This window comes from Myotis myotis, unplaced genomic scaffold (assembly GCF_014108235.1).
Source record: "Myotis myotis isolate mMyoMyo1 unplaced genomic scaffold, mMyoMyo1.p scaffold_m19_p_4, whole genome shotgun sequence".
Lineage (NCBI taxonomy): Eukaryota > Metazoa > Chordata > Mammalia > Chiroptera > Vespertilionidae > Myotis > Myotis myotis.
In genome coordinates, this window is record NW_023416346.1 from 12429428 (window position 1) to 12444219 (window position 14792).

At 54.9% G+C, this 14792-nt stretch overlaps 1 protein-coding gene across 2 annotated transcripts in view; it reads left to right on the forward strand.

Annotated features, from left to right (window-relative positions):
* Positions 1-9896, forward strand: part of BCAP31 (B cell receptor associated protein 31) — a 24617-nt gene extending 14721 nt beyond the window's left edge. For both annotated transcript variants that reach the window (XM_036304853.1, XM_036304852.1), the window contains exons 5-8: positions 6511-6643; positions 7521-7638; positions 8387-8487; positions 9524-9896. In XM_036304853.1, the coding sequence (XP_036160746.1) occupies positions 6511-6643; positions 7521-7638; positions 8387-8487; positions 9524-9562 (391 nt within the window). In that variant the 3' untranslated portion in view covers positions 9563-9896. The remainder of the gene's footprint in view (positions 1-6510; positions 6644-7520; positions 7639-8386; positions 8488-9523) is intronic.
* The last annotated feature ends 4896 nt before the right edge of the window (positions 9897-14792 follow it).

Below are 14792 nucleotides of genomic sequence, written 5' to 3' on the forward strand. Positions count from 1 at the left end.
CTCTCTCTCCCTCTCTCTCCTCTCTCCCCTTCTCTCTCTCCCTCTCTCTCTCTCCCTCTCCCTCCCCTCCCTCCCTCTCTCTCAAAATCAATAAAAAAACCTAAATAAGCACGCTAATACCTCTCCTACAAGAACTTTACAGTAATTCCTTAATAATATAAACTTATGAGTGCCTGCTTACAATTCCCTGATTACCTTGCAGGGTTTTTCTTTTTTTATATAACTTATTTGTTTATATTGGTATCTAACTGAGATATTTTTAAAAATCCTAGTGCTCAGGCCTACCCAAAGATAGTGATTTAAGTGGAGGGAACACTGCTGTAGAAGACCAGTCAGAGGGATTTTTTTTGCCTTTAGTTCCACTCGATCCATGCATCTGTTGGCTGCCATAATTTTCTAAGAATACAAAGACAGTAGTACTTTAGATCTAGGCTTTTAAATCTTTTTAAAAATATTTTTTTGTTGATTTCAAAAAGAGGAAGGAAGAGGGGGAGATAGAAACATTAATGATGAGAGAGAATCATTGATTGGCTGCCTCCTATGTGCCTCACTCTGGGGATTGAGTCTGCAACCCCGGCATGTGCCCTGACCAGGAATTGAACTGTGACCTCCTGCTTCATGGGTCAATGCTCAGCCATTGAGCTACACTGGCCAGACTTAAAAAAATAGTCTTAAAGAATATTTTGTAGAGAGGGAAGAACACGGTGGGGAGAAGAGAAAGAGAGAGAGATATAGGGAGAGAGATAAGAGAAACATCAGTCAGTTGCCACGGGTTCGCACTCTGACCGGAAATCAAACCGCAACCTAGATATGTGCCCTGACCGGGAATTGAACCCAGGACCTTCCAGTGCACGGGACATCGCTCCAACCAACTGAGCCACACTGGCCAGGGCATAGTAAGAACCTTTTTGATAAGTCCATTGACTTCTAGTCCCCACCAAGCCAAACTCACCCCAGCTACAATAGTGTGCCAGTGTCCTATGGGTGCTGCACTTAGGAGGGTAGGAGAGGCACTGATGAAGGGGAGCTGCAGGAAAATGTGTCGGGGGTCTTCCCTATGAAGAGTCCAAGAAGGATTATCTGACATGCGTCAGAATGAGCATTGACTTTAAAATAGATTGTTCAGCTACCTGATTTGGGACAAAGAATTATCTTCCTCACACTAAAAACAAACAATGAATGAATGACCTTTGGGGCTCAGTGCCAAGCCAGCAGGGGTTCCTTCTTCCTGATTCCAAATTCATAGAAAGCTTACCCTTCCAGGAAGGCCCCTTTCTCTCAGAGCCTGAGGACTCCAGCCTCTGGCCTAAAAGCAGAGGGTGAGGGAGTGGAGAGCAGGGTTCTGGATGGGAAGTGACCAAAGGGCTCCTCCAAACCCATCTCTGCAAGATGGAAAGAGTCACTGTGAGGAATGTGGCTTGTGTAACTGGGGAACTGCATTTGGTGGCCTTCTCTTTTCCCACCCCCAGGCTCTGAGCACACCAGGCCTCCTGCTGGAAGCATTACTTGGTTTCCTTTGGACTCTAGGGCCTTGCAGGACACATCCAGGGGTGATGGCCCCTTCCCTGCCACTGCCTTCAGAGTTACTTCTCCATAGCCAGGTGGACTAACAGCATGTTTTTGTTGGAGTCAGCTAGTCTCAGAATATCTTTGCCTGGGTTGTCTGACCTCCTTCAGTTGCTCTCTGTCCCCCAAAATCCATTGGCTGGTTTCTAGAAGGCACACTACAAAACCCCTGGAAACAGCTTGCTCCTGTCCCCCAGTGCTCTTCAGCTTAAGAGGGCGGAGGACAGGCAGTCGCTGGAAGGACTGACTGCATACCCCTGCCCTGTCCCCCTCTAGCTGACTTTGTTTTCAGGGTGGCCAACAGTCACCTGGGTCTTTAGCTGGAGTTGCCACAGGGATGTTTCCCCCTCCCCATTTTCTACAACCTCTGCTCCAGGGCTGAGAGGAAGGTTGAGTGTGTATGTTGAGATTTACTCCAGCAACCCTGTGGGAGGATGGTCCCTGGATCTGCTTTGCTGTCTCCTTATTTTCATGACTCCAGGCTCTTCAGAGTGAGAGTTCCTGGGGCCGCTTCTGCCCTCTTACAGTGCTATGCCTGAAGCCGTTTCCTGGGGTATGGCCTGGCTTTTGGTTCCTTGCCAGGGCACCCTCCTGTTTTCTTGAACCGCTGGGGAAGGTTCACCCAGAATCCACCAACCCTGGGAAGCCCTGACTGGGGCAAGGCTGTAGTCAGCTTGGATAGTCAACAGGTGGCGCTGTGGCGCCAGCTTCCCACTTGCACCGGGCAGCAGGGATGGGGGGCCACTATAACCATAGAATATTCCATTTGGTACTTGGAAGGACCTTCCCCCTTGCTTCTGTCCCACTTCCTGTTAAGCCCACAGGAGGGAGACAGGATATGAAGCACGTCTCCCCGACTTGATATGGTTGGCTCTGGTTCTCTAGTGTCCTTACAGAGACTCACTTTCTCCTGCCTTCTCTTGTTTATTCAACCTTTTATAAAAGCACGAGAGTCCCGCTTAGTGTCCAAAAACATCTTACCAAGAAACTTGTATTGAATTCAGGTATTTGGGGGTGACATTAGTCTGCCAAGGAAACCTCTGGATTCTCAAGGTTCATGTGCTGGCTTTTTCCTCTGTCATTGGGGGCATTTAACCCAGAACCTGGGCCCCTCTGTCAGCCATGTTTCTTTGGGAAATCCCTTTGGCTCCTGAGTTCTGTCTGACCCATTGTCCAGAAATGGGTAGCTAAGAGCAGCTATCCCCATAATAATGTTTGGGTGGTAAAGCAGAGAACAATGGAGGCTAAACCAGCAGGAGAGGGAGAAGCAGTACCTCAACATTTTCTCCAGGATGACACCTCCTGGGCTCTTGAGACTTGGAGAGTCTGAAGCTCAGCGCCTTCCATCATGGGCACTGAGGGGACACACAAGGGCGCATTGATGTGTTTGGGAGGGTCTGGGGGGGTGCGGGGTCACAGGAGGAGTGTTGGAGTTGGATCTTGACAGGTGAGTGTAGGGCAGGTGCAAAAAGCATGGGTCCTAGTGCGTGAGGGGCAGTGAGAGTTCTAGAAGGCCAGCTCCAAGGCAGGCCTACTTGGCCTGCTAGGGAGCACTGCGCTTGGCTTAGCTTGGGGCCCTATGGGAACACCCTGTGGATGAGGTCCAGGACACTGGCTTCTGCCCCGGCTGTGGTGATGAGTGCTTCCCAGAGTGCCTTCTCAGCTCCCACTGCAGCCACAAGCCTAGCTTGCTTAATCTGCACGGGTCTGACTTGGTGCCTTCCTGCCGGTCTTTCCTGCTACCCTGTTGCTGCACGGGCAAGCTCCGTGACCTGTGTCCCCCTCAGTGCAGCCAGGTCAGGGAAGAGCCAGGGCCCGACCTGCATTCAGCCCTGGCTTGAGGTGCAGCCTCACACACGTTAGAGTGGGGAGGTCATTTCCAGGGCCTTGGGGGTCCATCTAGAGATCAAAGGTGCAGTCCCTGGTCCCTGGGCAGCCAGACAAGGAACAAGCGATACAGAGCGATGAGAACAAGCCAGACGAATGCAACTGGATGGGGCACAGGAGGATCAGGAGAGGCTTTTGGGGGGTCAGGTAGAAATTGAGCTGGGTCTTGAGTCCTCAGCAAGAGTTCACAAACAGAAGGGGAGGAGCCATTGCAGACTGGAGCGCTGAGTGCAGGGGCAGGGAAACAAGGCAGGTGAGAACCCTGTGTGTTCCAAGAAGGGCCAGTGGTTTGGTGTTACTAGAGCAGAGAGCTGTGTGCCAGCCGGAGGCTGAGGGCAGGTGTTGGAGGGATGGAAGCAGAGGGGTGACATGATCGGATAGTCTTGGAGAAAGATCACTCTGGCTTCCCTTAGGGCATGTATTGCCAAGCAGTACAGTCACCGCTAGGGAGGAGGCCAGTTAGTAGCTGCTAAAACCACCCAGGACGGAAGTTGTGATGGGGATGACTCGGGGAGTCGTCTGTCTGGAGTTGAAATGGATAGGACTAGATAATGGCTTGGGGGAGGGGTGGAGGCTTGAGAGCTTGGGAGGTGCAGGGGCGATCCGGCCCTCATGGACAGGCTGCATTGGGTATGTCTTGGGGACACTCAGCAGCCGTGGTCTAGTAGGCAGTTGGGCATAAGGGTCTGGGCTGAGATAAACCCTGTCAGGGAGGAGATTGGCAGGCAGCCAGGGTTGCTTGAATCAGGGCAGGGGATGATTCTGTCAGCTGCTCCAATGCTGCAGAGTGAACTCCCCCCGCCCCCAAGGATTCCAGGGCGCTCCTTGGATTGGGTGGTTATGGCACTGGTGGGCCTGCTAGTGGCTTGGCCAGGCTGTGGCCTAGATTGGCATAGGTTTAGGAATAGAGGGAGTAGGAGGAGGGGGAGTGGCTTGGGTTGGCAGGAGGGATAATGGTGAGGAGTGAGGTTCATGGAGGGAAGAATTGCCCAGAATCTTTCTGGGCTGGGTTGAAGAAACAGGTCTAACAGGAAGGGAGGGAGAGGACGTGGATGACACAAAACAGCATGAAACACACGGGGCTGGGGGGTGCCTGCCCTGCATTGAGAGGGAGACCCTAAGAGCTGCAAGCTGACGAGGGGGGTGGGGCGAGCAGGCTGAGGCCTCAAGAGGACCCTGGACGGCTCTTGTGCTGGGTTCTGCATTTTCCCAGGCTTCTTTTGGCAACCCTGGTGCTCCATAGCTGGGGATGGGCTGGGAGGGCACCGAGGAGAGATGGGCCCCTGCTGTGCTGCTGCTGTCATTGCTGCCGCCACCACCACCCTGGGCCCAACCTCGCACAGCACCGTTGGAGTCCTGCCCGAGTCAGCTGCCTGCCCAGCATTGTTGGTGGGGCGGTTAGGGAGAAGTGTCACCCTTGGGCTTGCCTCTCCAGCTTTGCTTGCTGGGTCCACCAGGTGGCACACATGCCCTCCCCCCCCTCCCTGCTCCAGCTAGGGATTGGCCTAAGGGCTCTGTGCTGGGAGGTTGGGGCTTAGTCAGACTTGCCTTTCTTTCTGGGCCTCTCCAGTTGACTTCCACTTCCTCTGAGTCAGGTACGTCTCTTCTCTCTGGCTTCTGGGGTACCCGGGAGCTCCCTCCACCTCCAGGGCTTCAGCCCAGTGGGGGGCAGGCTGGTGGGCAGGCAGGGGCTGAGACAGGGAAACCTGAGCCCTGGGCCACGAGGTCCCGGCTGCTAATTTTAGAGAGCACATGTCACTGGAAACTCTCCCCTCCTGCCAGGAACCAGCGGCCTGGCTCTCCCAGTACTGCCATGGGCCCCTAGAACCTGTCCCCAACCCAGGAAGCAAGGTGGGCATCTCAGGTCTCCTGGAGCCTGCTCCCCTCTAAGTCCTTGTTTTTGACAGGGCTTCTGATGGCCCAGGCTCTAGGTCCTAATCTGGGAAGTGCCGGTTTCCGGGCCCTCAGTTCTGGGTGTCTTGTCAGCGAGAGCTTGCCTTGTTTACTTGCTGTTCCCTCGGGCTGCCTGAGTAGCAGGTGTCCATGAGAACCCCATGAAGGCCAGCTGGCGGGCCTGGGAATGGGCCTGGACAAACCAGACTTTCCCGCTTTCTCAGGGCTCCTGCACATACATGTCTTCCTCCAAGCTATGGCTGGCTTGGGTCCCTACCCCAGGTGTATGGAGAGAGTTGTCTATCCGCACCCCTCGGTTTTGACCATTTGAGGGTGACTTCAGGAAATGGAGCAGCGTGTGCCCCCAACTGCTGCCTGTTTGCCTCTCATGGCTTGGCTGGCCCTGTTCTCCTAGCCACAGAGGCCCTCAGTGTGGCAATATTATCTAACAGATGTGTTCTAGCAGCTGCCTGTAGAACATGTTTGGGATGGGGGTGGGGAGAAAAAGAGCCATTTCCATTTCTCTCAGTTGGCCTGGGAGTGGGTCCTTGGAAATTTAAAATGTATAGTCGTTCCTAGCTCAGGCCTTGGGGTCAGACAGACAGGAGTGGGGATTCTAGCCACACCCACTTCTGGCTCTTGACCTTGACCAGTTGCCTTAACCTGTTGAGCCTCAGTTTCTCCCCTGTGAAATGGGGGCGATGATCTCCCCTACCTCACATGGTAGGTGTAAGGATTTGGCTGGCTTTTTGGAAGCGCTCCCCAGGCACTAACTGCTTGTTTAGGGCGAACCTGACCTTGCATTGAGGAAAATGGCACTGTTTTGGCTTCTCTGGCACCTCCAGGTCCTGACCCGGAAAGTGCTAGGTTCCAGGCCCTTAGGCTATAGCTTACCCCACTTGGGTGTCCTGTCAGGCTCCTGTTTCCTGTGCCTGCCATTTGGGGGCAGTGTTAATCATTCTGGCACAGAGGACAGCTCCTGGTCCACCTTTTCCCTCATGTTGCTAGATCCAGGCCTGCAGCGTCTCGCTTGGCTGCCCTGGCAATCCAAGAGAGCAGGTCTAGGCTGGAGGCAGGCATGGGGCGGGAGCAACCAAGAGAAATTCATGTCAGCCATTTTCCCCTTTCTTTTGCTCATTTCTTCCTTTTTGTAAACATTCACAGCCTGCTTAGACGCTTGGTGACCCTCATCTCTCAGCAGGCCACGCTGCTGGCCTCCAATGAAGCCTTTAAAAAGCAGGCAGAGAGTGCTAGTGAGGCGGCCAAGAAGTATATGGAAGAGAATGAGAAGCTGAAGGTGAGTTCTGCCTGCCTGACCCCATCATGTGACATTCTTGATGGGCCACTGTGAGCCTATCAGTGACACTGGTTATTGGGAAAGCCGAGGAATTGGGTGGAGGGGCATAGGGGCAGTTCTCAGTGGGGGCATGTACAGGAGGAGACTGGGGGGCTGGGAGCGAGAGGGGGTGCTCTTGCTGCTCTCTCACTTCTATCTGCTACATTCAGGCCAGACTCTTTCCTGGTAAAACTGGCTCCCTAATGAGCTGAGCCCTGTGCTGTGACCGGTGGACAAGTTAACACAGAAGAGCATTGCTATCAGCTGGGGACGAGGCAGGGATGGGGTGTAGCCAATCCTAGAAGGTCTGTGAGAAGAGGTGAGGTGTGAGCCAAGCTGGGAAGGAGGCTGATGGGCTTGGATTCCGGGGCAGGATAGAGTTGGACCGGTAGGGTCGAGTTTGGGGCTCCTTGGCCAGAGCGAGCTGTGGAGCCTGGCGGGGAGGAAGGAGGAGCATTGGTCAGTTGGGAGTGACTGGCAGCCATCCCCAGATGACAGCAGGTTGACTCATTGGATGGACTGGTAAGCTCTGAGGAGCTGCTGAGAAAGGAGGCAGGGCTGGGGGCCAGGGTGGGCAGGGTGTGTGCCCTGTGAGCTGCAACAGGTGGCCCTGCTGGCTCTGGCCTTTCCTGATGGCTAGGAACAAGCAGTGGCCCAGTTCCGTGCTGACATTTCCGAAGGGGCAAGTGCCCAGGCAGCTTGAGGAATCACAGCTCAGTGGGGAGGACGATGCTGGAGTGCCTCCCTTCCTCTCCCCCCCCCCTCCCCGCCGCCTCCCTCTCTCTACCCCTCTCCCTCCCTCTCTCCCAAGTAACCAGGCCCTTGGCACTCTTCCTAGGAAGCTGTTGGTGGTGGAGTCAAGTTGGATGCCAGGGAGGGGAAGTTGGAGTTAGCGAACAGTGACTTGCAGGCTGAGCTGAAGAAGCTGAAGGATGAACTGGCCACCAACAAGCAAAGTGAGCATTGTCCTCAGGTGTCCCCTGGTCCCCAGAAGTCTGGAGCCTCTGCTGGTGGCTGCTACTGCTCTTGTGCCAAAGTATTAATAACAAACACGCGGGCTCAGAGCTGGGTGTAAACAAACAAGTGACACCCTTATCATCCACCTCAGACAGCCTGTGGGGCTCAGTGCTTTAGCGGTGTACACAGCGGCCCGCTGAGCAGGGCCTTGGGAGTCCCAGAGGCCTGAAAACTAATTCCAGAGCATCTTGCCCAGTGCCAGGCATGGTGTATGGGCATTGTCACCAGGGTCTCACGGGTAAGGAAGGAATGAACTCAGGAGGCTAAATGACAGCTGGTTGAGATGTTCCCCCAAACCCCACAGCAAGTTCCCAAATGCTCCCTTCCTGAAGGCCTCTCCAACATTCCTCTTCTGTCCTCAGCTTCCAGGCTGGGCTTCTGCTCCCTGCCTCTTGCTGTCACTCCCAGTATTCTCAGAATGTTTGTCCCATGCCTTCAGACTTCCTGAAATCACCCCTGCCAGAAGCCACTCCGGGTCTCTTCATTAAAGGGGCTGGTGGTCCTCGGTATTTTCCCACTTCCCCCAGCTTAGTTGGCCAACTTCCCTATTTGGGGGGCTCTCAGGGCAGCCCGCAGAGGAGCTTTCTTGAGAAGAGTGGTCTCCTAGACCTCACTGGGGACAGATTCAGGGTCTATTTGATGTCAACACAAGCAGGGTTTTCTCTCTAATCCCCATCTTTTCATTAGAACTAGAGAAAGCTGAAAACGAGGCTCTGGCCATGCGGAAGCAGTCCGAGGGCCTGACCAAGGAATATGACCGCCTGTTGGAGGAGCACAGGAAGATACAGGTCAGCATGCCCTGTCCTGCTCTGTTGGAAGGGAGGCCCCTCTGCACGGGGGAGGTCGCTGCTCTCCTGCTGCAGGCCTTTCAAGAGCCCCTGGCAGTAGGAGCTGCTCCCTCTCTCTCGCTCCCCCTTTCTCTGTTGCTGCTGAATCGGCCCAGGAGCCAGAACCCTTTGTTGGGCAGGAGGAGTGTGGTCTAGCAAATGGCAGCCACTTACTAAGGTGGTCTTGGCTGTGGGGTTGGCATCATGCCCAGCATCAGTGTCCTTGAGAGGAGCTCTTGCCCTGTGTGATCCCCATTCCTGGTCTGGTGTCTACTCCAGTTCAGACCACTGAAGGTGCCTCATCACGCAACAGGCATACAGGGAACTCCAGGACTGGCTGCTGGCCTTTTCTCTGTAGGGGTTGCAGGGTGATGTAGGGACAAAAAGCTGGTGCATTGCAGGCTCTCCCCAGCCCAGCAGGTGCTAGTCACTGCCATCACCTGTGCTTCCAGGCCTGGTCTGAGCCCTCAGAGTAGCTGCATCTGGAAGCTCAGATGGCCTGGAAATGGGGCATGAGGGCCAGGTAAACACTCCTAAGTTCTGACAGCTTGCCTCGGTGCTTGGCAACCCAAGTTTGGGCACCACAGTGGTCGAAGAGGGAGGGCCTAGCCCCCAGATGGGGCGAATAGCCTCAGTGTAGGGCAGACTTGCAGGCATGAACTCTAAAACGTGTGTAGAGTTGGGAAGAGCCTGGCCAGGAACTTGGAAGGGACTCAGAAAGGCCTGGAATGTGGGCATGGGGGCAGGGGCGGGGTGGGGCCCAAGAGGAGGTGTTGATTTGGGGTCAGCTGGTGTTAGGGCTGAGCCTCTTCACTAGAATGAGGCTACTTCCATCCTTGCAAGGTTTGGGGTACTGCTGAGGGTGGGACTTTTGTCACCTGGATACCTGTCATTTGGGGAAAAGAAGTGCCATACCTGGCTTCTGGGGTGGAGGGGCTAGAGGGCGAAGGGGAGGAGTGTGCCACTCCAGTGCTTTTTGATTTTTGTCCCTTTTTAGATGAAGATAGATGGTCCCACGGACAAGAAGGAGGAGTGAGGGCACCTCCTGTCCACCTGTGGCCGTGGCCTGGCCCACGTTTGCTGCTTCCTGAGGGCCAGGCCTTCTTCGGTATTTGCACTTCCTGCCCCTCACACTGCTTACAGTTTCTTGTCCTCCCAGCACTCCACTGGAGCCTGGATTTTCACCTGCTCAGGATGAAAAGGCGGGCACCTGGAACCCTTGCAGTGGGGTTTGCTTCCTGATGGGTTGAGCCCCTTTTTGTGTTGCTCGTTCATGTTTGGGGTTCCAAGGCCCCCTTTCTCTCGTCCTGCCAGGCGGATGGAGCAGGCAGAGTAGTTTCTTTTGGCAATAAAGGTTGTTATGAAGTGTCCATTGTGTATCTGTGTAACAGGCTGCAAGGAGGCCTCTTTCTCCCCCACCCTAGAGTGATAGCTCAGACAGAGACCCCAAGTCTTTGTCCTTCCAGGTACTTTTCTTTCAACTTAAAAGTTCTAATCCTTAAAGGCTCCCCACCCCAGGCTAGGTCCAGGCTCATGCTTGCTCTCTGCTCCCCAAGCCAGGCTCTACTTTATGGCCACTTGGGATGTGTCTGTCCTATTGGTCTCCCTGGGGGTTGGCCACTGGGCCCAGGGGAGCTAGACTCGGTAAACTGGTGGGTCCTCCCAGTGGCAGACTCGCCTGCCTCTGAGTCCTGTTCATCACATTTAGGACAGACAGAACATGGCAGAGTGCCACTAGTCACTCCCTGCCCTCCCCGCCCTCCCAAGGTTTGCAAGATGACCTCTGAGTAATGCCGGCTGGGAGAGGAGTCTCGCCCTTGGCAGTGACCTATGACTGGCCCAGGGCAGAGCTAGGTGGAGGGGAGGGGCTCTGGATTGGTTGGGTGCAGCTCTGAGAACATGGCAGGTGTGCCAGTCTGCTCAGAGAGCCTGCTTCTCCAGCCTGCTGCCCCTCAGCACCCCCCTAGGCTGGCTTCTGTAGGTAGCCTCCATGGAGCAGGGCCTAGTACTTAGGGTCAGCCTGAGGGTGAGGGCAGGGGTGGCTAGGGCTGCCAACCTGAGGACTGGGCAAGGGACCTGGGGAGCAGGTGGGGTGGGTGTATTCTTTTGGAATTAGGGGGGGGGGTCCCTGAAGATGGTGATGCTGATAACCAGCCTTGTGCTCCCCTCCTGATAACCAGCCTTGTGCTCCCCTCCTGCCCCGGCCAGGCCTGGGCTGGTGGCTCCCTTTTCCAGTGTCTGTCTCTTCCCACTTCTCCCTGGGTGGTGCCTACTGGGAGGGGCCCCCAGGTGACACCCTCTGGTTGCTATGCCAAGGCCAAAGGCTTGTCCCGCTTTTCCAGGAAGTGTTCCCTGACGACCATGGTCTTCTGAACTCAACCTTCAAACTTCTAGAGGCCAGAGTCCAACCAGTGTGGCTTTGGGTTCTTTCCTGGCCAGCCCCGAGCAGCCTCTGAGTCCCCTTGGCATCAGACCCTGGGCTGGGCAGAGCAGAGGAGTGCGTAGCTGGGGGTCACAGACTCTTAGAGGTGGAAGGCGAGGCACCCACCTAGTCTCCAGCTGCGGTATCCAGCCCCTCTGGCTACTCCTGAGTTATTTTCCTCCAGCAGCCTTCCTCTTAGCAGAATTGTCCCCAGCATCCCCACCTGGCTGGCCCCCTGGCTGATCCACTTCCTCCCTGTCTTCCGCTTAGATTGCCTGTCCCTGTGTCACAAGTTCCTACCTCGGGGCAGCCTCCTGAGTAAATGGTGCCTGCCCACAGCTCTCCTGGCCCCAGCCAGGCAGCCCACCCTCTGTCAGGTTCTCTTTTGGTGATGTCAGTGTTTTCTGAGTCTTTGGTGGTGGTGTGGCAGGTGGCTTGGAGGCCATTTGGCAAGAAGTGACAAAGATCTGAGCCAAGGCATGGCATCCCTGTTAGGGAGTGGAGAGGGTAAGGAGTTGGTGTGAGGCTGGGGTGGAGTGGGAATGGAGAGTGGGCCTGAGGGCGATGATACCAGGCTCTGTCCAGCTGGTGGGGAGGAATCGCCAGGGGCCAGGACCTGGTGTGAGGAGCCTCATCACCCTAGGAGCCAGGCTGGAGATGTGGGAGCTGCCAGCACACAGGGTTCTAGAAGTTGCAGGCATAATGAGAGCTGAGGGGTTGCATCGTGAGAAGCTTTAAGAGAAGGGTGGGGCAGGGGTTGAGTCTGAAGAGCAGGTTGTCAGGTGTTCTACAGGAGCTGGCCTGTTGGGGAGGCGTCTCCTCTGCGCCAGCACAGGCTGTAGAAAGGCCTTCCCAAGCTCTGAGGACCTGTCCCCTGTCCAGGATCTTGGTGACCGTCAGAGCATGGCTGATGGTAGCATCATAGGCCAGAGCCCTCCCTGGCTGTACAGTTGGGGCAAAAGGCCTTCCTTTCTAAGGGGACAATGCCTTGCTATATAAAGAGCCCAGAGAGGAACAAACTGTCACTTTTCTCTGAGGGTCCAGGCTAACATCCAGAGTGAGCACCAGGCTCCTAAACCTTGACTTTCACCCCAGGCCTGCCTCAGCTGATGACTGGGCTGGTCCTGACATCGCCTCCCCCCTGCCCCCCCACCCCCAGCGCCCATGCCTTATCCTGCCCTCCCTCCTGTGGCACTGGATAGAGCACCCGGCTCTCACCTAAGGCTGAAGCCTCTCGTGCTTGAGGTCCTGCCCACAAGGACCTGAATGGAGCCATTGTCTCCAGTTCTTTCCCACCCTTCTTTTAAGTTGTGCTAAAATATATGTAACCTGAAACTTCAATTTTAATCATTAAGATTACACTTCATTGGCGTCAAGGATGTCATTGTGTGTCACTGCCATCCATTCCCAGAACTTTTCATCTTGCAAAACTGAAACTGCTCCATTAAGCACTCACCCCCATCCTCCTCCTCCTCCAGCCGCTGGCACCAAGCAGCCCACTCTCCGTCTCTCTGAATCTAACTCCTCTAGCGGCCGCCTAGCATGGAATCATACAGTGTTTGCCTTTTTTGTGTCTGACTCCTTCCATTTAGCATAATGTCCTCAAGTTCATCCATGTTGTAGTGTGTGTCAGATTTTCCTTTTATAGGCTGAATAATATTCCACCGTATGAATAGACCACATTTTGTTCATGTATTCCTCTGTTAATGGACACTTAGGTTGTTTCCAGCCCTTCTTTCTTTTTTTGTTAATCCTCATCCGAGGATATTTTTCCTCGGATTTTTAAAGAGAGTAGAAGGGAGGGGGAGAGACAGAAACATCAACGTGAGAGAGCCACATGACCAGGGCTGCAATCGAGCTGGTAACTCGGGTACGTGCCCTCGACCAGAATGGAACTGAGGATCCTTCTGTCTGTGGGCCGACACTCTGTCCACTGAGCCAAACTGGCTAAGGCTCCAGCCCTTCTTTCTTAATCCCACTCCAATCAGGCTTTTGCACACCCCCAACCCAAACTTCTCTTGTCCAGGTCTCCATGAGCTTGTCATCAAATGCAGCCAATTTTCTCAGGCCCTCGCTCCCTTTTTAAAAAAATACATTTTTACTGATTTCAGAGAGGAAGGGAGAGGGAGAGATAGAAACATCAATGATGAGAGAGAACCACTGATCAGCTGCCTCCTGTATACCCCACACTGGGGATCAAACCCTGACCACCTGATTCATAGGCAATGCTCAACCACTGAGCCATGCCGGTCGGGCATGCCCTCGCTCCCTTGACCATTAGCATCTGACAGCCGAGCACTCTCTTTCCTGACCCCAATGGGGGCGGGGGTGTTCCTCAGACATGTTCCAGGATCAGGTCTGTACTCTTGGGGTCCATCCCACCCACTAACCAGCCCCTCCTCTGCCACCTCTGGGTGTCCCAGGGCCCCAGGGCTCAGTGCTTGGGCCGCCTCTCCCTCTGCACCCACTCCTGGCTGCCCTGGCTGAGCTCATCCAGGCTCAGGGCTTTCCGGGCTGTCTTTATGTGCTGAGAACTTCCTAAGTTCTCTCTTCAATTCAGACTTTCCAGAGCTCCAGGCTTCTTGTCCAACCGCCGTCATAGAGGTCTCTAGTCAGATGACACCACCATCCCTTTCAAACCTCGTCTCCCTGGCACAGGGCCTGGCAATGCCACCCTTCACGGTGCTCATGCTCAATTTCTTGAGGCCTTTTTGACTCAACCCTGCATTCTGGTGGTCCACAAGCCCTGTTTCCCGCCTTTCAAACTGATCTCCGATCCACACTTCTTCCCTCCACTGCTGGTGTCCTGGTCCAGTGATCTCCACCTTCCCCCGGCTCTGCTGTAACCTCACCTCTCCACCTTGCCTGCCCCTTGCCGCCTGCATCTTGGAGAGTCATGTGTTCAGTGTGGCATTTGGGCAACCTTTGGAAAATCTACACCCGTGACTTCCCACCCACTGCCCGTGACCTCACACCCACTTGCCCTGCTTGGTGTGTGCTTCTGTCGCATACTATTATCCTTTCTCCCCAAGTGTGTCAGCTCCTTGGGGGAAAGACTTTCTGTCAGCTTCCTTTCCTGCTCTAGTCCCAGTTCCTGGAACACTCGGGTATGGAGACCCCCAGAACAAATACTTGCCCAAGGAAACAGCTCGAGGTGGGGAGGCCTCCCCTGTACCTCCAGTCCCACCCCCAACGCCCAGACAAGCAGAACAGGAGCCAGCTTTGGAAAATGACATGTTTTTATTGCTATGTTTGCAGTGGCTTTTAGCACAGTAAGAATGTCCCCGCTGGCCCCCCGCCCTCGCCTAGTCCCTCCCCTCCAGCTGATGTCAGGGTGTGGGGGAAGTCTTTCTAGGGTCCACTCGGCTGTCCCGGGATTAGATATGACACAGACGTGGGTTAAGTAAAGCTGCTACGTGGAAGACTTGAGACGTGAAAAGTGCATCAGCTTTAAGCTCGCAGGCTGGAGCCAAGCCTGGATCCCTTCCCTGGCTGGTGCCCACCTCAGATCCCTGCAGTCTGCCCAGCCCAGCCCCGGGGGCAGGGTGTGGTGGGTAAGCTTGAGCATGCCAGGTGAGCAGCCCCAGATTCCTGGGACAGAACACTGCACCTACTCACCCCCACGACTTGTGGGCAGAGGGGTAGCAGGACACCCTCGAGGCCCCTACTGTGCACTTTTCCACCTCAGCCTGGGGCCGGGGACCGCACATGCATACCCACACGACAAACTCGCACAGCTTGAAGCTCTTGTTTTGCCTATGAAAATTACATCTATAAATTCACACTCCTTGGCTGGGGCAGAGGAATTAAGGAGGGGCTGAAAGGACAGGGAGTGGCAAGGAGA